The sequence below is a fragment of the Notechis scutatus genome, chromosome 4, assembly GCF_049901735.1.
Source record: "Notechis scutatus isolate UNSWTSFEM ecotype Mainland chromosome 4, rNotScu1.2, whole genome shotgun sequence".
In the NCBI taxonomy this organism is placed as follows: Eukaryota; Metazoa; Chordata; class Lepidosauria; order Squamata; family Elapidae; genus Notechis; species Notechis scutatus.
The window spans coordinates 127,884,415-127,907,585 of NC_142012.1; the positions used below are offsets into that span (position 1 = coordinate 127,884,415).

Sequence of the window (23,171 nt, forward strand, 5' to 3'; positions counted from 1 at the left end):
TCCTGCATCCTTATAAATAAACTGGGATGATACTGCAAGCATTAATCAGTCACTGACTAGGATACAGGATACATGATGATTGTTCTGGAGACATGTATTGCCCTTCAGCACAGAAAGGTGAACAAATATTAGTCACACATTTGTACTGTTATACAAAACATAGGGGCAGCCACTTTTTAAGGAAGTTTTCTAGAGTTTATATTAGGTTAACCTCCTAGATAACTTATGTTAGCTTCAAAATGATTTATGATCATATTAAATATATGCTCCTGGATTACTATTGGCCATCAATTTGTAAGATCTTAAGATTATATTTGCAGTCTGTTCCATAAACCTGCAAAAACACATACCAATTTTCTAGTCTTTTCACATACATTAGCAGATTCTTGCCATAAAATTAGTTACCAATCCAAATTTGTGTATCACCTTTTCCCCTCTGATTGTACATTGACTAAAGAAGAGATACAAACTTCAAAGTAAGTAAAAAAATGTTTATTATGCCACCATTTCAACACATCTTACACAGGTTTTGATCTTCAAAATACCCTAGAAACTGAAAAAAATCAAAGAATTTAGATAACAGAAATCCTTCTGCAAAGTTCAGACTAAACACATGCGAAAGACATACTCTTCTCAAAAACACAATTCTGAACAAAGCACCAACTACACAAATATGCAGAATGGTACAACACTTTAAAACTTCACCAAAATATTCTCCATAAAAGGTGTAAAAGTCACCTAATTCACTAGGCACCATTCAACTGAACAAAAATAACAAGTATGCAATCACACTGCAGTGTTTGCAGCTATAAAGTCTTCACTTTTTCACTTCAATAGCGACCTGCAATGCAGAAAGAAGCCAGTTAGAATTTTGAATCTCTGCAATTCTGTCAAAAGACATTGTTAATTTATAAACTATACTATTTGGAAAAATAATACAGAATACTATGTGCCATCCTGGATGAGCTGCACTACCTGAGCCACTTGTGTGGGTTGTAGACTCCGTCTCATGCTACCACTAGAGTGAAAGCACCGCCAGCATTCAAAAGTGACCAAACCATCAGCCAGAAAGCATAGGAACTGAGAAGTGGTCTGTGGTCACCACCTGCAGAACCACTCCTTTATTGGGGATGTCTTGCTAACTGCCTATGCTTTCCACCTGTTGTCTATTCCATTTGCACAACAGCATGTGAAATTGATTGTCAATCAGTGTTGCTACCCAAGTGGACAGTTTAAGTGTTCCCTTTATTTTTTTGAGCAGTGTACAATGCAAGCAGACTTTGAATCATGCCTGCACTTTCAAAAGCAAAATGGGTTTATGCACTTTAACTTAGCCCAATCCAGTAACAGTATAAATTTCTATTTAGATCCAAGGGGTCTCTTTAAAATATTACTTTTTAATGAATGACTAATTTTAAAATTAATCTAAATTTAACTCAGAAAACATTTTGTTGGTGTGTTATTACAACAAGGTTCTATTTGAATCAAGAATATAGTTCTAAAATTTTCAGTCACCTAGGAACACTTGAGGAACAAGAATTAGTACAAGTACACATGTGTATATAACAATGGGGCTCATGGTAAAAGATACGCTAATTAATTTAATAGTTAAAGTATTTTCTTTCCAAAAGAACATTTCAGTATCAACTGGGAGCAGGAGGTTGTTTGAAATCAGACAAAAACTTGGCAGTATTGCATCTGTTTTTTTAAAAGCAGAAAACACAACTGAGAATTTTTAAAAAAATAACAGGAATAGGAAGCAATTACACTTTCTAAAAATATTAGATTACCACACGGTCCAATAAAGGACAAATGTTAAGTTTTTTCCCCTAATTATGTTCTGTTGGGCAAAAAACAGCTTCCAACTAGTAAAACTACTGCTTTATTTCATTTGGATACAACTAAATTAATTCAAAGGTCTGATAAACATTGTTTTCAGTAACTGAAGATAATGGAGATAATGAAATGAGCAGAGGACTTTTGTGACAGTATTCTAGAAATGCTTTGCAAAACATGTTAGGCCAACACTGCTGATGAAAAGATTAAAGCAGACAACTCTAAAATCTGTCCCCATTTGCCTGCTATCTGCTTTGGTATGCACATGAGCATGTTTCTGATGGATTTAGCTGGCCTCTTTGACAGCAGAGGTTTTAGTTTTTCACTTGTATTACTACTCTTTGTAAAGCATAGCTTTCAAATGCTTTGCACAGCTAGGAGTTTACTATAGGTTTATAGCAGTATGTAAATATTTATATACTACTATCTTCCACCTTAACTCTAATGGCCTGTAATGGCAAAATTATATTCAACTGAACTTGTTACTTACGAGGTGAATAGGATCGAGACCGGGAACGGGATCTATAACCGCCTCGGCTATAATATGGAGATGGTGATCTTCTCCTGTACAAAAAATATGATGATGTGCATATGGGTATATACACTAACTTGCACTGCTATAAATAACCTTGGCAGCTACATATATCAAAGGCAGTAGACAAGAATACTGGATCATCATGGATATTTCAAATCTACTAGTTCATGTATCTACTATTAAAACTCTCATGATCTTTAACTGGAGGAAATGGTACACATCATAGGGCAACAATTTTTGAACCCAGTACCTCAAATGGTCTAACTTACAGAATGTGCCCAAAGTCTGGGACCCATGACTTCTGAGATAATAAAATTTGGAAAAGTTGTAGTTGCTCCAATGCTACTGGCTGCTTCAGTCATGTAATCTCCATTTTTCAGCCAGTCTCACAATCCCTTGTTCCCTCTTCTCCCACATAGCAGCAGCCACTTACCTCCCCCTAAGGAAGGAGAATAGATTTCCAATGCTCCCTGCCAGATTTCCACAGAGAAACTTAATAGGAAAGCTGGCAGGAAGTTGAAAGTCACTCCTGCTCCCATAGCTTTTTTGTCTACCCTTGATCATTCAAGGTTTAGGTAAGAAAATATCTTCTGGAAAAATGACCCAAAGGGGCACAGGTTGTCTAATTATTAAATGCTGCTATTTTTACAATCTGCTTAGTAATATGGTACAGTAGATATCAAATCAGAAAAGCCAGGAAGAAAGTTAGGTTAATCTTAAAGCTAGTTTTTAGCCCAAACAGTAGTGTTACTGCATCTGAATTAATGTTACTTGAATAGCATATAAATGAATTACAACTGAAAACTGGGAATGATAAGACTGCTCAATATAATGCATTTTAATTTTAAATGTGGTAGAATAGTGTTTTTGAATCACATAAATGTTCTAACTAAAATGACTACTTCAGTCTAATATGTAACAATGATCTGCCTCCACCTCTTAATATAGCTAGATGAAAATATTTATTTGGAAACCAGCTAAAAACAGTCCCTCACCAGTACTGACTTTGAAGGTACCCCCTCCATATAGACTTATACCACTGTCCAAAAAAGATTCCATTTCACTATCATTTGCGTATTTTAAAAATCATATCAAAATCCTTCAACATACCTGTACATCTGATCCCTATCTTGGGCAGCTCGCCATCCTCCTCCACCTCCACCTCCTCTGTAGGATAAGCAGGTTAAGCAAACATTTTAAAAAAAGAGTTCTTAAAATTGCAAAATACAAATAATTGATATAAAGGAATAATGTAGAAAAATACAACCCTGGAATTGAAAAAAATCATATGATTTGCATAACAGCACCAGCCACAAAATATTCTGAATAGAAAGTGTGTTGAGTCTTAAATCCTTTGTTTCAAGCTCAACACAGATATTCTATTTTAAATTAAATGTTCCAATGCTGTTCCAACTATCCCATAAATTTTCATCCTTGAAAAAGGCCCTTTCTTAACTTAGGACAATTGCTTTAAGTTTGAATGGGGTATTTTGACTCGGTGGCGCAGTGGTTAAGAGTGCACTACTGCAAGCTACTTCTGCTGTAGCCAGCTGCCTGCAATTTGGCAGATCGAATCTCACCAGGCTCAAGGTTGACTCATCCTTCCAATTGTTGGGGGCAATATGCTGATTCAACTTTGTGAAACATTCTTCCCCCAAGATCTGGCAGGCCCCCACCCTCTTACCCTTCCAGAAGGCTCTTCCCTCATGTGCTGGGGATAGTGTGAATTTGAAGCCTGGAAATGATTGTGTTGGAAGAGGATTTTTCTTGTATAGTTCTTTTGTTTTTTATTGCTATTGTGAATCACCCAGTATTGTAAGTTGGAGAGCCATACATATAAATTACAGTGCAAAAGAAGAATATGCATTCTTACCAAGCAATTAATTAAATAGATTTGGGAAGACTGTCAGTACTATTAAGAAAAAAGGGATGGAGTGGGTGACAGAAACAGAGAGAGAAGAGGGGGAGGAACTGAGATAAACAGGCAGGCAGACTCACCTGTATGATCTACTATAATAGTCACGGTCATCATAGCCTCTATCATAACCTCTGTCATAATAGTCTCTCCGTCGGGAACTACCACTAAATGGGAAGTTTATATAATATAGTATTAGAAAGACAAATGGATTATATATGTATAATAAAGGAAAGTAAAAAGCATTAAAATTTCCAATTTTTCTATCAAATACTGCTCAGATAATATAGTATATATTAAAAATGTAATATCAAGACATAAAAAAATACTTCATTAATACCAGAAAAACATGTTAGTTATATAAAGTTTTACACTATGAAGGCAATTATATTACTTGCAGTGACATGTTAACTGTTAACTTTCTTTTTTTCTCTAGGTCATTGCTGTATCTCTAAATAAGAATGATTTTAAAGCGTTTTGGGGGTCCACAATGTGCTAAATACATATGAAACAACTGCTTATATGTACTATGCTATTAATGTGGCTTAAGAAACAAGCGGACTTGATTCTCCCTACTCAATACTGTATTTGCAGACTGATATGCAAAATCATAGAGCTCTGCTGTCAATCTTAAGTTTTAAAAATACAAGTGTCAATGAATGTCTACTGGGGGAAAATAAAATACATGTAGTCCTTGACTTAAGACTGGTTGCTTAGCAAATTTTCGAAGTTACAATGGACATGCCTTGGGGTTATGTACAATCCAGATTGTAAGTTCTGATGGTTGCCCCACCCCACCCCCGGTCACAAGACCAAATTTCAGTAGTTCAATGGCCAGTTGCAGTGTCCTGCAGTCACATCATTTGTTTTACAACTGTTTTGCCAAAAAACTGGCATATACTTCCAGTTTTTGGCAAACTTGAACCCATAATGAGTCACTGGCTTGCTTAATGACTATGCCAGTCACTTTATGATGGTGCAAAAAAGGTTGTAAAATCAGGTAGGTCAAATGACGGTCCCACTTCATAATAGTCACAACATGATCATGATGGGCAGGCTTCATTATAGTTGCCAGCCAAAGACTACTGTTACTGTAGCCAAAACAGAATGTTCTGTGTCTCATATTCACTTTTTTTAAAACATAGAAAGCTGTATATAGCTCAATAAAAAATTAGAGCTGTGTGTAGATCCCGGTTTAAAGAACACAATGTAATTTGGAACATATGTAGGCATGCCATGTAGAAAGTGTCAGCAGTGTATCTTTTGCTGTGCTAACATGATTATTGGTGTGCATTCCTGAAAAAGACTCATTCATTGGAGGCATGGTCTAGAAAAACAGTAATTTTCTCTTCAAATACAGTTCTCCGTCAGGCCTTATGATTGACTGGCCTGCTGCTGCATTCTGCCATGGATAAATCCATCCCCAGGTTGTTTATCACACTGTAGAAACCAATATCTTTTTTAATTTATGATTTGCTCAACTAAGTTTTATGGTTTATGGTTTATTAGTTGTACTGATTCATAAATCAGGTGTAAGTAGAACATACAACAGCATTCTGCTTGTCAGTTGCAGGAACATATTACATATTGTAGAGACTATAATTTTTTTTAATATATAAAAAAGGTAAAGGTTTCTGCTGTCATGTCTGACTCTAGGAGATGGAGCTCATTTTTGTTTCCTAGCCAGGGTGGATTTAATTTAAATCAAGTCAGTTTAAATCGTGATTTAAATCACTAGTAAAAAGGCGTGATTTAAATCAAAATTTTTAAAGAGCAACTGTCATCTTTGTCCCACAACGGCTCCTCCTCTGACCCACTGTTGCGGCAATGACACAAGGTGAGGAACATAGCTGGCAACAGATGAGTGATTGCCCACTAATAGATGTTGCCATGATGGATCTGAAATGACAAATGCTCTTTAAATGTAAGTACTCATTCTTGCTGGTAGTTAGAATCTTTAATATTATTATTTGCAAATAAAATGAAGGTTTCCTATTTAGCTTGCAGAACTTGGATTCATTGAATGAGTTTACCAAAAATGTAAAATTACAGAATATACAGTCTCATGCTACATAACTAAGCTCCATTTCATGCTGAATAATAAACTAAATTATTAATGTATCTTAAATAGAAAGCTATCTTGAAATACATTTTTACTCCAAAAGCATTTTATTATAAATTGGATTAAAAAAAAAGCCAAATTATTTTTAAAAATCCGATTTTTAATTAAAAAAAATGTTGATTTTTATCCACCTTGTTCCTAGTCCAGAGTGCCAGTGTTGTCTGAAGAGGCTTCCAAGGTCATGTGAACACCATATGCCAAGGTGCATGGAACCCTGTTACCTTCCCACCAAACTGGTACCTACTATATTTCTCAGACTAGAAAACTCTCCAAAGTATAAGACGCACTTAGCTTTTGGGGAGGAAAACAAGAAAACGGGATGCAGAAGCTGAAAATGGGGTGCATGGAGGCAAGAGGCAATGCCGGCAACCTGAAACAGCTGATCGTCATGAGGCTGATTGAACGGACAATCAGCTGCTTGTGCTAATCTGACTGTGCTGAAGCTGACCAGGCTTTTTGCTGTTTGCTACAAGGAGACAAACTGCTGGGAGGCAGAGGTTGAAGGGTGGGGGCTGGTGGGTGGGCAGGGCTTTGTCAACATTTGCTGTATAAGATGCACAGACATTTCCACCCACTTTTTTGGGGGGGGAGGGGAGTGCATCTTACACACCCAAAAATACGGTTTTTATCTACTTGCATTTGCATGCTTTCAAACTGCCAGGTAGGCAGGAGCTGGGGCAAGAATGAGAGCTCACCTCGTCACATGGTACTTTGAGTCTCACACTATCAACCTTCAGGTGGCCATGCCCAGCATCTTAACCACTAGGCCACTTGATGCCCTTTCACACAGACTATGAAACCAGGATAGCAAAAGAAAATGAGACCCTTTTTTGCAGTAGTATCTTGTTTTTTACCAACTGATTCTTTCCTACTTGCCTGTAAGTAAGACCTTAGTATTACTACAACACATAATATTGTGTAAGAAGACTCAAATGTAAAGTATTTTATATCTGAAAAGTATATATGTGTGTGTGTCTATGTCTGCAGTGTGCACACACAATCATCCTCATATTTTGAATACCCATGATAATTATTTCCTACCTATGGAAAACCAATGCTCATGGGATCATCATTCTCATCCAGTGTCTAAAAGCTACAGCACTCCCACACACAACCAAAAGTATGGATTCAGTATGTAGATGACATCTTTGTCATAATGAAAACTAGAGAGGACACTTGAAACAATCAACATCTGCAAAGGAGTAACATTCATGAGAAGAAAACAATAACATACTGGTCATCAACAGTGGAAATGGCAGCAATTCAGAAATACAAGTCTATTGAAAAACCACCAAACCAGGCGTTGGCTTACCTGAACGCAATTTCTCAGCATGCCTTTGGAGAATAACAAGTGCTCCACTAAATAAGTAACAACCCAACTTCCCACAAGAGGCGCTAATAACATTATTCAGACAAGCCCAAGGGCACGGCAGTAACCCAGAACAGTTTCCAACAAATTGATAAGAAGCAAATTTATCAGAGCGCCTGACTACTTAACCCATTACAAGCTATGAAAAAGACAACACTGACATTCATCAAATCATCTCAAAAACAATCGACAGACTATTCCAACCGCACACAATCACATAAACCAATGAAAGCTTTCAAAACATCTTGAGTAAACTGAAAGATCCAGTAGCCCAAGGGAGGGGGGGAAAACCCTGGAGTCATCTGTAATATACAGTGTAAAGACTGCAACAGCCACTATAGTCAGGCAAGCAGAGCACATCCATGAACATCAAGTCCTTAATTTCACAAAACATAAGACAGTTTCAATTGGGAAATTGAGCATCTTAGAAATTCAAGAAGTACTAGGGAATTTTTGGAAGCTTCAGAAAAATCAGCCATCAATAACAGAAGGAGATAAATTAACATTGACACTCTATTCAAAAATCAATAAAAAAGCTAAACAAGTAAACAAGCCCAGAACACCTCCTTGCTAGCAATCAACATGTAGATAAATTAGGGATTAGCAGCAAACAATCAAGCAGCAACCAATAGCCTAAACAAGGAAATACTAAGGAGACAATAATACCCTCACCAACAGGGAAAGCTACTGTATGTAAAAGTGGTCAAAATGCCCCATTCCTGTCTAGCAAAAAAAGAGGTTACCTAGTTGGTTACGAAATATTTGAAAATAAACAACCTAGCTCAGAGAGAACAAGGACTGCATAATATTTCTAAAACAGTTCTGCAAAAATGCAAAATAACTTATGTTTAATCATATTTTAAAAGGTTTAACTGATTTCATAATTGTAGATTGTGTACCAAATGTGAATGTTATTTGATACAGAATGCTGTGTTCTATATTCAAAACTGCCCATACATAACACTAAACATGGAATTGCTTGTTGGAAACCTTGACCCAATGAATTAAGAGACAAAAACTTACTAGGTAGGTCTCCCCATGTAAATTCCAGGAGTAGGTGTGTGGGGCCTTTTGGTTATTGAGAAATCAACTCTGATTCTTCTCCCATCAAGCTCCATTCCATTGGCTCTTTCTTTTGCCTAAATGAGGATTACAATATATATTGCAGAATAAATTAACTTAATCACAACTAGATATAAAATTAATAGCTGGAATGGAAAGCCTATCAGAGTAGCTATAAGAATGTTGCAATACCATACATACTATCTGCTCTGAAAAAAAAGTGTCATAACTTATATAATTTCTTGTGAATTTATTAATCATAGCCTGGGTCTTATTTTCATAAAAAGTTGGAATTTCTCTATCACGAAAGAAGGCTAAGATTCTTCTGGACGTAAGAATGAAACATTTTGTAATATACAAAATGTGCACAACTGAACAAAACAGGACGGCATCAAATAGGGTTCAAATCTCTACAACTACTATTAAATTATTGGGACTATCTAACCAATCATCTCCTCTCAAATTAACTTATTTCATAGACTAGAATAGAGAATTATGTAACTCTTTTCAGAATATGTCATAATAAAGAAACTATTCTTAATATAACAATTCAAATACCAGAGACCATTAAATTTGCATTGAAATTACTTCAGTCATAAAATTCAGTGGACAACTACACTGTCTTAAACTCTAACATACTTTACAACTCAAGAAGATAACATGAGGGAAAAACAGATATAGGCTCTTTAATTTAATGGAGGAAAAACAGAATATAAATAGTATGTATATGCAAAAAGTAAGATATGCATGAACAAAACTCTTGATGCTTGTAACATACAAATTTCAGTTGTGGTCAATTTTAAAAGTATATGTAGCTATTAACATGAATCTATGTTCAGGAAATATATTCCTTTTTTATTCTGGAAAATATGTTTATACAACTTTAATTAGCATGATTTTGCACACATTAATATAATTCAATATAAAGACAATTCCTAACCTCCTTAGCATCATCAACACTTTCAAAATAAACAAAAGCAAATCCTCGAGAACGCCGAGACTGTTGGTCATATACAATAGAAACATCAGCAATTGGACCGTATTTGGAGAATACTTCTCTCAGATCTCTTTCTGTTGTATATAGGCTTAATCCAAATACTCCAAGACAACAATTTGGGTCTGGATTTGCCTGCATAAAAAAGAAAAGAAAAGAAAAGAAATTCTCATAAGAAGTGAGTGTTCTATAAAAGAAAAAAAATACTTTCAGATACAATTTTAAAATATCTATTACATGTTAAATAATAAACTGCCTTTTCTAGAGTAAAAAAAGGTAAGCAGAGACCAGAACACTGTCCAAATCTCCAGTATGTTCTGTTGTACTCATTAACATACAAACTAAATTTAGAATACACTAACGAGTACTGATAATTATTGGGAGCTGTGATCTCTTCATGCTTAACATGATTCACTTTTGTATTACCACAGCATGTTTCTTTTTATGTTTGGACATGACAAGCTTCCTTTTTTCATAATACATTTGCTCACACGATTTAGGTACGTGTTTGTTAATCAACAGGGACCCTTTTGGATAAATAATACAGAAACATTTTTGCACTGAATAAAACAATAGTGCATGTCTCTTTAAATCAGAAAAGGGATTTTTAACTAAAGATCCAAGGACACTTGTGATTAGAATTCAGAAGGTCCATGTAAGGGAAAAATATTATTTTATTTTCAATAACCTCTAGCTGAAATTTTCTTACTGATTCAATGAATTAAGAAACATATATATTACATTAAAAAAGAATTTGGTAACTATATTTGAGTACAGGTAGTCCTTGTTTAGCAATCTTTATAGGCACGCCTTTGACAAAAAAGTATAACCCATACATACATTTATGACTGTTGCAGGTTTGTACAGGTAGTTTTGACTTATTACAATTAGCACCGGGAAATTTATTGCTAAGTGTTATGTCAGTAAGTGAACTGCACCTGATTTTACAAATTTCTCACACGGTTGTTACATAAATCACCATGGTCATTAAACAATTCATGCCTCTCCCACAGACTTTGCTTGTTGGAAGCTCCCTGGAAAGGTAGTTAAATGATGATCACTTGATCCCAGGATGCTGCAACTGCCATAAATACATGTCAGATGCCAAGTGTCTAAATTTTGATTAGAGTTGTGGAAGTGCTGCAACAGCAGTAAGTGCAAGGATTTGGCAGGTACTTTTTTCATCATCTATGTAACTTTGAATAACTGATAATTGAATGATCATAAATCTAGGACAACTTGTATGGAAAGGAAAGCTGAAGAACATAAGCAGTCTGTTTTGCTTAATGACCATCCCAATTGTGATTGCTAAATGAGGACTATCTGTATAAATGGTTTTCTCTATAATACAATCTATAGCCATATATCTTATTTTATGCATTTAAGTAAGTTGTCTTAAAAGGGCTATATAGGTTTCAACAGATTCTCAAAGGGATCCACTGCCCTAAGAGCCTAAGAAACTCTGAATTAGAGGATTTTGTGCAAGTTTTTTTAAACTATACTTCTACTGAAATTCTTTGATTGTTTATACAAGACATTTTTGTTAGTACATGAAATTGGATAGAAGTGATTGTATGGTTTTTCTGCAGTGAATCATTAAAATCACTACCATGTATAACTATGGTCAGCTGCTTTCCATCTTAAAATATATTAAACTATATACATAATCTATATGAAAAAATAATCTGACATGACTCATTAAGAGTTAAAAATCTTAGCAAACTTTAAAGCAAACTTAAAGGTTTAAATTAAGACATAATGCAAATCATTAGTATACAATATTTTAAATAAAATTTACTAAATACATTTAGCATCAATACAACATTAACAATATTAGCATTATTTAAAATACAATTATAACTTTACAAGATTTCTGGGTAATTTGAAAACTTTAGAACCTCCAAAGACACACACAGCTGAATTATCTCTGGTCAACTGCTGCCATCCCAGCCTTACTCTGTTGCCAACATGACGCCGACGAGTAGACATAGGAGAATGGCTGTGACTATGTCGGCGACGATAGTCGCGGCTATAAGATCTGCTTCTTGATCGTCTGTGGGATCGAGAACGTGAACGTGACCTTGTATAATGTCTGCGAGAACTTCTCCTTGATCTGGATCTATAAAGCATGCAAATTAAAAACGTCATAGCGAACGATAAACACACATCTCACATCTTATTAATAATGGACCTATAAAATTTCTACTATATTAGAACTAAAATGTACAGCGTTTATATGACAGGAGTACATGTATATATGCTCCTATCAAAGAATGGGGCATCTTCCTGGAATTGGTAGAACCAACATTTTCAACTGACTCAGAAAGAATACTTTTTGGAATTAAAAGGCAAATAAGTTGAGTTCACAATATTTCTAGTTATATAATTCTGTGGCCTCTGGGAGGTGCTTTCAAAAAAAAAAAAAAAAAGGCTAATAGCAACAATAAAAATAGCTCAGGTCACATTAGCTAATTCTGAAACAGATTTTACATCGTACCTGCAAGTTAATACAGAAGAAATGAACCAATGCACAAAACATTTCAAGTGCAAAATCAACAATGTTTGAGTTTCTAACTCAGTTAGTTACAACTTTGTTTTGTTCTACTGCAATGTAGGACTGTTGATTGGTCCAGGCTCAATATTTTTCTCATTCTGTGCACACCCTTAGTCACATCAATACTGCAACCAAGGTAGTGGTCCTGTGTTGCCTTCAACTATACTATTTATGGGAAGGAAACCTGGAGCATGGACTTTCTTGAAGAGCGCAGTAGGAAAAGGATATATCAGAAACATATTTGAATTACAATATGTTTCTGGTGTAAGTGAATCCAAGTGAGGCATCAGGAATTTCAAAGCAAAAATATATGATGACGTATTTTTAAATTCCTCTCCTCATTGACATATTTTTCTACTGTTGGTGTGTTAACTTCATGGACAATTCTGGAATCCACTTCTCTGAGTGGAATGTACATATATAAATACATGTACACCTATGTTGTTATGTTTTTACATGTTACCAGACATTCTTTAAATCTAGAGGTAATAGAATATTAAACTTTTAACCTTTGTGTACAGTTAATCCTCAAGCTTACTGCAATTAAAGCAGGACTGCCATCATTAAATAATGTAGTTGTATGATATGTCTTATCACTGCATCACTTAGCAAACCAATTGATATTGTTGTTGTAACTCAAGATGTGCATGTCACTAAGATGAAAATGGAGGGAGTAAGGCAAGGAGCACAGGGTGCTACAGTGGGATGGAGATGTCCTGAAGGTTTTTCATTCCTAATAATTAAGTCAGATGGTTCTTTCATGTTTAGTATGCTGTGTGGATCTTAGGGTAGGGGTCCCCAACCCTTGGGCTGTGGACTGGTACCGGACCATGGCCTGTTAGGAACGCAGCTCATGCAAGTATGCGAGCAAAACTTCAACTGCGCATGCATAAGATCTAGGTTCCGTGTGAAACACCCCCCACTCCCTGTCCGTGGAAGACAACTTTTCTTTCAAAATTGGTTCCTGGTGCCAGAAAGGCTGGGGACCAGGGATGTGTGATGCATGCAAGTACAAGGAGGCTGGGTAAAGTGTGTGCAAGTGAAGGTGCATCCGAGTGAATGAGGGAAGGAGGGCATGGTATAAGCAGGGCAGGAGGGAGACTTACCTGAGCAATGTGATCTTTCTTGCTAGATTCCCCAGACTTTGCTTGTGGGAAGCCAGCAGGGAAGGTCAGAAATGGTGACCAGGTGACCACGGGCTGCTGTAACCAGTTGTAAGTACGAGCTGGTTACCAAATACCTGAATTTTGTTCATGTCACCATGGCAACAATCGGAACTTCAAGGACCAGTTGTGAGTTCTTTCATTCAGTATCTTCATAGCTTCAAATGGTTGCTGAATGGTCATAATTTGAGAACTACCTGTAATGAACTCTAGGGTCCAGTTATATTAGGATCCAGCTATATTATTTATTTGCCTAGCAAGACTTTAATCACCCATTGTTTCAATCCATATTATCCCTATGTACAATATAGCTATTAAACCCACTAGGGACAATACAACAGCATTTACCTGTATTTAGATAGCTAATTAACATTTGAGATAAATTTAACAAAAATATGCATCACATAAGCTTACCGAGATTCAGACCTCGATCTAGATTTTGACCTAGATCGCCTTGAACCCTCCTTGGATCTAGATCTAGCAGGGGAATGCCTTGGAGACTTGCCAGAACCATGAGCACTTCCACTTCTGGAAGCAGAACGGGATTCCTGTGTATAGAAAAGGTGTAATTTAGTTTAAGTTCAATGTCTTTAGTATTTTAGTCTAAAGAAGTTCTGGTGAAAAATAAAGTTCTTTGTCTCCATTATGTGTCCGGGCAGTTGCCACTAGAACTGCCTAGATTTAGGATTTTTTTTTGCCTGTTAAGCACTTTTTAAAAAAAAAAAACCCTGCATGTTTTTTCTTCAATTAAACAAATAATGCATGCATGCATGTTTATCAAAATATACAGGGACACATAAACAGACTAGTAATTACTTAGCGTAGTGCATTCAGATTCCAGATTACTTCTTATCTTAACTTCATTTTTATTTCTTTTCTTCATTCTTCCGTTTCAAATTCTGACTTCTTTTTCATCTTCCCCACTTCACACAAATTGCTCAATATTCTATAAGTGGGACTTCTGGTCTGATAATTAGCATGCATTCACTTTCTTTTTTTTCAAATTTCAGCTTCACTTATTCCTGAGCTTCAAATAATTCTCATTTATAAAACTTGTCAAATGGCGACTTCCGCATTTTCCTTCTTCAACATTAACCTTAATAAAAAAAGAACAGGATGAAGAATATTTAAAACTCCAGGATAGATATCTAGTGTCAAAACTGAAACTAGAAAAAATGCTATGTGTTTGCACGGCTTTTAATTAGTATGCAGTTTTGTTCTATTATTGTGATGCCAGGGTTATTTTTTATTTTTATTTTTTTTTAGAAAAATGTCAATTCAATTGAAAAAGTTTGACCAGCTACGAATTTCCTTTTTAGGCCTACTTTAGATGTCCAAATATTTGAGGACTTGACATACTGATGACTTTTTCATATTTAACATTTAGAAATGAGTAGTAATGTTTTTCAAAATCACGTATTTACATAATTCCACTCAACTATTTTTAATAGTGACAGTATAAACTGAAGAACCTTATTTCTCAATAGTATATGCTTTAATTTCTTCAGCAATTATTGATAATTCTATCATATGTAGGACAGCAGTCTTAATCTATAACAAAGAACACCAGGAACCCCCTGGCAGTATTTTTGACTGAAAATCACTGAAAAGCATATGCTTGTATGAGCTTTTGTGAAATGCAGCTAGTAAAATGGAGTGAGGCTCGTAAAAGCTTATTATAAAAGCCTTTTCATAAAATTTCTTAAGTCAGAAAACTGCTGCCAGACTTCTGATATGTCACAATGAAAATTTTATGCTAAAATTTTAATTTATCACGACAACAGAAAATACATTTGTTTTAAACAACGTATTTTCCAAGCTTATATATTCATATTTTAAAATTTGGTAGCTTTTATGTTAAATAATTAATACCAATTATTTTAGAACTTCATTTTAATTCCTTTTACAAATAACATCCATCAATCTATCTATCTAGTTCCTACAACATTTGCACGGACAATACAAAAATACTGTAATACAACTGTTACTGTACCATATACAAAATACAAATGTAACATCACAGGAAGTCTTAGGAGAATTTAATAAGAACATTATGTTATAAAACTATGTGCACTCTCATGCAACATTTCAATTTTATCACTCATTTATGACTAAATGAGAATGACTGAAAACTTGTTACTGCTAAAGGCAAGTTCATCGATACACTGTCTCACCTGAACTTCTTGTACATCTCTTTCCTCAACACTCCCACACCCCAAGAAAACAGAATCCCCAACTCACTAACATTTGGTACATAATGCTTATTTGAAAAAAATTTGACCTGGCAAAGTATTCACATTAAAGGTGGAACAATTTTTTTTTTAAAAAAATAGGATTTACTTATTTACAATATTTGTATAAGTTTTTCATTTAAAAAAGAATCATGAAAATGCCCTATAAAACTAAAAGCGTTTATCTTTTTAAAAATGTACAATATATAGTTTAAATCACACTTGGTATTTCATGTATTTTCTAAAAATGATGGAAGATTTTGTAGCACACTACATTTACAATTACAGTAAGTATTATTTATACATTTTCATTTTTATAACAGGGCCATATTTTTTGTAATTTTATGTAAATAATGACTGCAAAATAGTCCTATGTAATATCTATTATATCCAGCAGTCATGAGATTGAGAATGTAGTTATGGGAATGGCACACAAAAATAGCTCAGCTAAACTGGAAAGTTACTGAGCAAAATAAGAGTTTATTTTGATGGAATAAAAATGGAAAATCTGGTTAATATACGTTAGAGAATGAATGAAGCATTGTGTATTTAGACAGAATATGCTACTTACTTTTCACACAATTACATCCCAACAACTAGTAGCCTGAACTTCCCTCCAAATATGGAGTATTTAATGTTTTGTATTAGTGTCATATAAGCTGCATTAACTGAAATTATGGACATAGTTTATACAGGAAGTCCTTGAGATGCAAGGTCACTTAAAGACCGTTCAAAGTTATGACAGATGCCCCCAAACTACATATTAACCTGTTTCAAAGTTATGATGATGCAGCGACCCTGCAGTCATTCACCCTTATGACTCCACCATAAGGACATTGAAGCACTTCCCCCCATCCTGCCCTGATGTAACCCATATGCCTCCAGGAAGCAACTTCCATTTTCACATGCTGGCAATCCCTTGTGGCCTTTGTGGTGTTCCCATAGCCTAGCAAAAGCCACAAGGGTTTATTATCTCTTAACAGGCAACTTGATCAGGCTAGAAAGCTACGAAAGGTTGGAAAACCGGTCTTTGTTTTGCCCCAGAAAAACAAGAGCACCTTGGTAGGAGGAAATGCAGTGGCAGAACCAAGAAAGGCAGGCCCAGTATTTTCCTTTCACAATTTCTTACTGGTAGGACAGTCAGCTATGAATTGTGCATGTGTGGGAGACACTGGGGAAGAACAGCCTTCTTTTCCTTCCCTTCTGGAAGCAAGCACAATTTCGAAGGGCCCACAATTCATTATGATCATTCTGAAAATGGCTCTTGCTTCTAGGCTGCAGCTATGCAGCCCAGGGACACGAAGAGACAGAGCAGCTTCCAGGAGGAGGTCTATGTTAAAAGTTAAGTGACCAGCAGGGAGGATTCTGCATGTGGGACCCAAGGGATGGAAAGGAAAGCAAAGAGTGTCTCAGGGGGCAGGCTATGAGCAGTCTGAGGCAGGTGGGTTTGTGCCTGAAATAAGCCTCCCAGGATTATTATCTCAGAGGCACCCCATGTTCCAATTAACAATCCACATGTTCATTTAATGATTGCACTGGGTGATCAGGGATGGCTGGTTGTTACTTGATGCAGTTCATTTAATGTTTGTTCTGGCTGGTAGTTGTGACCATTTCTCAAACAGAAGGCCCTGAATATAAACATTTGTGGTACAGGTAGTCCTTTACTTACATCCACAGTTGAGCCCAGAATTTATTTTGCTAAGTGAGACATTTGTTAAGTGAGTTTTGCTCCGTTTTTCCACTTTTCTTGCCAGTTAAGTGAATCACTACAGTTAAGTTAGTAACGCGGTTGTTAAGTGAATCTGGCTTCCCCATTGACTTTGCTTATCAGAAGATTGCAAAAGGTGATCACATGACCCTAGGACACTGCAACTGTCATTAATGTGAGCCAGTTGCCAAGCACCTGAATTTTCATCACACGACCATGGGGATGCTGCAACAGTCATAAGTGTGAAAAACAATCATAAACCACTTTTTTCTGTGCCTTTCTAACTTTGAAGGGTCACTAAATGAACAGTTGTAAGTTGAGGATCACCTGTACTGATACTCATTGACCAGATTACTATGATTTATTGTATGAGGGGTTGCCCTGGAAGACTACTAAGAAACTTCACATGATGCAGAATGCAACTGCCTATGAGGTAAGGGCTCAGACACTTTACTGTCACATTACCCCAATGTTAAGGGATTTGCTTTGGCTATTAGTTAGTTAATGTGCTATTTATTTATTTATTTATTTATTTATTTATTTGATTTGCCAATTGTTTACAAGATAATAAGTATAAATGTATACATAGTTGTGAATACATGAAATGGGTACATATAAGAAAAATAAAAGAAGAGAAACAATAGGACAGGGACGGTAGGCACGTTAGTGCGCTTATGCACGCCCCCTACAGGCCTCTTAGGAAAGGGGTGAGGTCTCATATGAAGGTCTTCATATTTATCTCATATGAAGCCCTAAATGTCTTATGGCCTAGATATTTTCAAGATACTTTATTCTCACTCCAAGTATACAAACAGAAAACACCGGCTGGATGTCTACATACCATGATATCCAGTAGGAAGGAGTACAGAAACCAGCACTTTGTGAGTGCTCCCTCTATTAGAACAGAACAATTACTAGATATGAAAGTGCCTCCCTCTTTCACAATCTTCCAGAAACTTGGTAAAATTTGATTATTCTGGAAGCATTTTAGTAAAATGTTGTCCAAATAAGATGGAATGCTATGAATTCTACTGCAATTTGAGCTTATTGTAATTGACTGTTTTACTTTCATTCTGTTAATTTATCATGTGGATTGATTTTATACCATTTCTGACAATGTAAACATTATATAAAGCAATAAAAATAAGTTGTAATTATATTAATTTTTAAGACTTTAGCACACGAAATGTAGTTTAATACATGGAAACAACCCAATTTCTTCCAAATATTCTGGATTAGTTTCCACAACATCCAACTTTGGTCATGTTGGAACATCATGGGAACTGTAGACAAAACATCTGAAGGGCAGGAGGTTGCTTACATAAGTACAAATAAAACGTCAGGTTCACATGCATTTTCTATATGGATGGAAGAATGGTATTATATATAAATCAAGTAAAGAAACCTAGCTTTTAAAAATGCTAGAAACCTAGCTTTTAAAAATGCTAGTTTGTCCTTAAAGCTGTTTTTAATGTTATGCTTTTAAAGCATAATTTGTAATCTTATACAAGAATGCTGGTTGATTTTCTAAGTTTTTAAAGGTGAAAAGTTCTGCTCACAGTCATCCATACAACAATTAGTGCTAGAAGACAATATTTACTGCAACCAATAAGCTGTGAACATCCCTCCTGTCACCTTTTAGGTACCTTTTATTATTTTGCCCCCTTGTTTCCAGACATGGCTAATATTGCAAATATTTTGTGGAAAAGCAAGATTTACATAGCAATTTTGCAACAGCATTCATGATGTGCTTTTGAAAGTCTGAAAATGTTCACTGATCAAAAAAATTACCTGTTTATGCTACATGAGCCAACAAATGCATTCCACATAAAAATAATTTGCTTTTAAAACGCATTCTTTCTTTGGTTTTGGCAGCAAAGGTTTTCTAGAAACCAGTAAAGCGTGTTCCTCTAGAATCTTAATGGTTTTCATGTTTCATGCAGATTCATTTTCTTCCACCAAACTGATTCTCAAGTTAGAACAATATAATTGAGTAAAAGATAAAAGATAAAATTCGGTATAATTTTCAAAAATATGTATGTCACTTATTCATGCAGCTTTTTAATGAAAATCCACATGCAGAGTAGCACTTGTGCTCAATTTTTTAAAAATGAAAAATACCATGAGTTGGCTACAGTAAGAAATCCCAAAGAATTCATGATATAAACATTACTGCAGAGTCCTTTTCTTCTTTGCCTGAAAGTAATCTCAATCTGTTCTATCCCTCCTTTTTTAACGATTTAGGGAATAGAATGGTCCATGAGAAGCCTTCATTTTTCAATCAATTAACCTATCTTTAAAAGTTAATCTCAGCAACAAGCAAGAATCAAGTGTAAAAACATTGTTATCAAGAAAAATCTTAAAAACAAAATGAATTTTTAATAGGAGTTTCAGCAAATATAAATCCAAATTCTGATTTTTTTGGGACAAGACACATTTCCTACAGTTTTTAAGGGATAAGCTTATTCAGAATTAGAATTGTTGGAGCCACAACTAAAAATGTTGACTTATATTACAGTAGAGTTTGCACTTCCCTTTCTTTATTCAATCTGGGAAGAGACCAGTAATTTCATAAAATACTATAGTATGATTTGCTTCCTACATTAGGGAACTCCTGAACACAGAGCTAGCCTGTATGACTTTGTTTTAAAATTCAGAGATTATTAGCACTTCAGCATTTATTTTAGTCTGCAGTCTCAATGAGTGTTAAATTAAACATTCAAAAATATTTTGAGGAAAAGCTTTCTGTATTACATTTTCAGTTATACGTTTACAAATTTGTAAATTCCTTGTCCTCACAGATCTGGCACATCCCTTTCAGTTTAACAACCACACCAAGTTCATGCCTTCATAATTTTATCCCCATCTATCAATTTTCTATGCCTTCATTTCCACATTACTCTTTTCCTCAACCTTTATCCAGGCTGTGGCCATACTAATCTCTACCTTGTAGTAATTGCATCCACAGCTAGCAGCATGTTCAGCAATTTTCTCCAGGAGTTAAAACCCTCCCACTATGCATTTCTGTCTTGCCTACATTTACTTGAGTGTTTACCACACATTGCTCTCAAGAATATTTGTAGACCCATTTTGAATATATTGGCAAAGAGATATGCAGTCATCCTTTCCAGCTACATTGAATGGGATTTTTTTATTTAAAAGCCAATTATTTTTCTGTGAAGCAAATCTGAACAATTAGAAACTTTTTTTCAAAAGGTAGTTAGTCCTCTCACAACCAAGTTAAAAAAAATCCACAAAATTTAGTGCAGAATTATCTTTGGCAGCTGCTGATAGTATAAAATACACTTCAATCATTCAGCTTAAAAAAGGCATAACCTATGAGCCAAAATACAATTAATTTGCAAACCTAAATTAACTTAATGAAGAATTGAATATGTATTTCTTAAGGACAGCAAACTTCTCTTTATTTTACTGCATGTTACTAATTGTCTCAAAGGTGCTTTCCAAAAGGCAACTGGACTTTCTTGGTTTTTTTTAATTTGTTTCACTTCTCATCCAAGAAACTTCAGTTCTGAATGAGAAGTGAAATGTTTTCAAGAAAAAAAAAAAACCTTGCCTTTTGAAAAGCATCTTTGGAACAACCATGACCTGGATGACTGAGAATCACCATAGACACTACTAATTAATGTAACACCACCTAGCTCAGGGGTCTCCAACCTTGACAACTTTCAGCCTGGAGGACTTCAACTCTCAGAATTCCCCAGCCAGAAAAGCTGGCTGGGGAATTCTGGGAGTTGAAGTCCTCCAGACTTAAAGTTGCCAAGGTTGGAGACCCCTGACCTAGCTGACTCTATTGTAGAAAATATATGGGATTAGATTAGATAGGCCTAATTGGAAGATCACCAAGCAGTACTAGTGTGTGATGCTGGGGAAAAAATCTCAAGGAGGATGGAAAGGTTTTTGCACTGTTGCTGAGAAAGCTATACTGATATGTCCACTTTGGTTTGAGAATGTCTTTGTCTACTTTCAACGTATTAATTAGCTTACCAGGAAATTAGTATTTTTTTAAAAAAAGAACAAGCAATTTTTAAAATTTGATAGCTTGGTCTACAGCAATGACATAAATGAAAACTTAAAACTTAGTGCTAAAAGAAAACCATGCCTATTAGGAAAATTTACTGTAACCAATTTTACACAATAAAAATGGTACTCATTTATAGCTAAGCATTATAGTATGTGCTAAATTATACCACTGAATGCAATAATCATATTTAGGATTTACAACTACAAAGTAGTAAGCCATAAAGTATGCTTTAAAAGATTAATAATGGTGGCTATATAAACATTATTTTCTTTGCAATTCTCCCCCTTCTGAGCTCAGTTGAGTCTCAGTGCAGAAAACTACAAAGGTGAAAGGAACTGAGAGCCATTTTCTTACTCAATTTCTCTTTCTGAATCAGCAAACCAATTTTATTAATATATATACCATGGCTGGATTAGAGAATTCCTAAACATGCGCCTCAACAGCTTAGCTGATTTGTATCTTCCATAATTCCAGACTTCATCTCATCTTTTGCACAAAATCTACATTTTTGCCATGCAACTTTCAGTTATAAAAGTTGCAAAATGACTGTGGCCTCCTCCTGTAATATTGAATGGAAGAGCCCTGCAAAACAGCACCTAATTTATTAAATACTGTATCGCAGTTGATGTGCACCTTATTTTTTTCTGCTTTGTTTGATTCAGTATATTAAACCAATTCTTTTATTGCTAATTAGGTAAACCAACATTACTTTGTTTGAGAAGTCAATGTAGTTTGAAATAAAAATTTCAGCTTTTTAATTATCTACTTCGACGAAGCCTCATTTATTCTGCCTTTCTATTCCACGAACACTAATAGGATATATTATGCTTACATTCAAAGAACCCATACTGAACATTATTTTTAAATCTGTTTCAAGAAACGCTTTGTATGCTTGCGATACAGCTATGCTGGGCTTTGGTGACAATGCCTTTCCGTTAACAAGTCAAATTATACAAGAATTCACGATGCACGTGTGCAAGAGCAAAAATTTGAAGCGAAGCTGAAACACCATCCAGTAAAGCGAAAAGAACGAAATCTGTAGCAATCAGAGACGTCTGAATGCAAAACACCGCGAATGGCGCTTGACATTTGCAAAGAAATCAGCTCTATAGCATTCCAGCGAGGAAAGGCTGCCAATCTTCCGCGGCCATTTTGTCCCCGCGGCAGTGCGTTCCTGCGGGTCAACTGCCCAAGATGGCGTCGGAAGAGGGGCTCACCATAGAGCTCCACGTCACAGCGCGCCCTCTCTACAGGAAACGGTGAGCCATTTTCTCGCGCCAAATCAAGACGATTCAGGTTAAGACGAGAGCGGGCGTTAGGCCGGAGGAACAGCCGCTTGTTTCCCCATTCAAGGTCTTTCTCTCTAGCTCCACGCCAGTCCCAGAGAAAAGGGAAGGGAAGTCAAGATGCTTTTTCTTTAAAAGGAAAAAAAAGCCGAAAATGCGTATTTTCTCTTTTAATTAAACAGGCTGCTTAAACCGCGCTCGCAAGCACTGTATATTACCCGCTCGCCGTAGTTCTGCTCCCCGCTGTCGCTCATTCTCCCGTTTAGGAGCTCTGGACGCCAACCGCGGTTTCTAACGCCAAACCGTCTCTTTGCTAGTCTTCTCCGCAGAGGAAATGACGGAATTTCCAAA

The 23,171-nt window shown here is 35.7% G+C and overlaps 1 protein-coding gene and 1 long non-coding RNA gene across 8 annotated transcripts; both read right to left on the reverse strand.

Annotated features, from left to right (window-relative positions):
* Positions 1-476: 476 nt before the first annotated feature.
* On the reverse strand, positions 477-23,151 carry TRA2B (transformer 2 beta homolog). Of its 7 annotated transcripts, none has more exons than XM_087964884.1 (10): positions 23,039-23,151; positions 14,367-14,646; positions 13,965-14,098; positions 11,790-11,952; positions 9,780-9,968; positions 8,801-8,916; positions 4,370-4,453; positions 3,482-3,538; positions 2,327-2,400; positions 477-841 (listed from the first exon to the last, which is right to left on the reverse strand). In XM_087964884.1, exons 4-10 carry the CDS (start codon positions 11,820-11,822, stop codon positions 831-833), a joined length of 564 nt encoding a protein of 187 aa, XP_087821010.1. In that variant the 5' UTR covers positions 11,823-11,952; positions 13,965-14,098; positions 14,367-14,646; positions 23,039-23,151; the 3' UTR covers positions 477-830. The 7 variants fall into 7 exon arrangements, with proteins under 7 accessions (XP_087821010.1, XP_087821008.1, XP_087821011.1 ...); XM_087964882.1 differs by having other exon boundaries at positions 11,748-11,952; XM_087964885.1 differs by lacking the exon at positions 23,039-23,151 and adding an exon at positions 19,281-19,458.
* Positions 21,930-22,123, reverse strand: LOC148130906 (uncharacterized). Its single transcript, XR_015749453.1, has 2 exons — positions 22,011-22,123; positions 21,930-21,977 (listed from the first exon to the last, which is right to left on the reverse strand). It is a non-coding gene; the product is annotated as an uncharacterized LOC148130906 (long non-coding RNA).
* Positions 23,152-23,171: the final 20 nt, after the last annotated feature.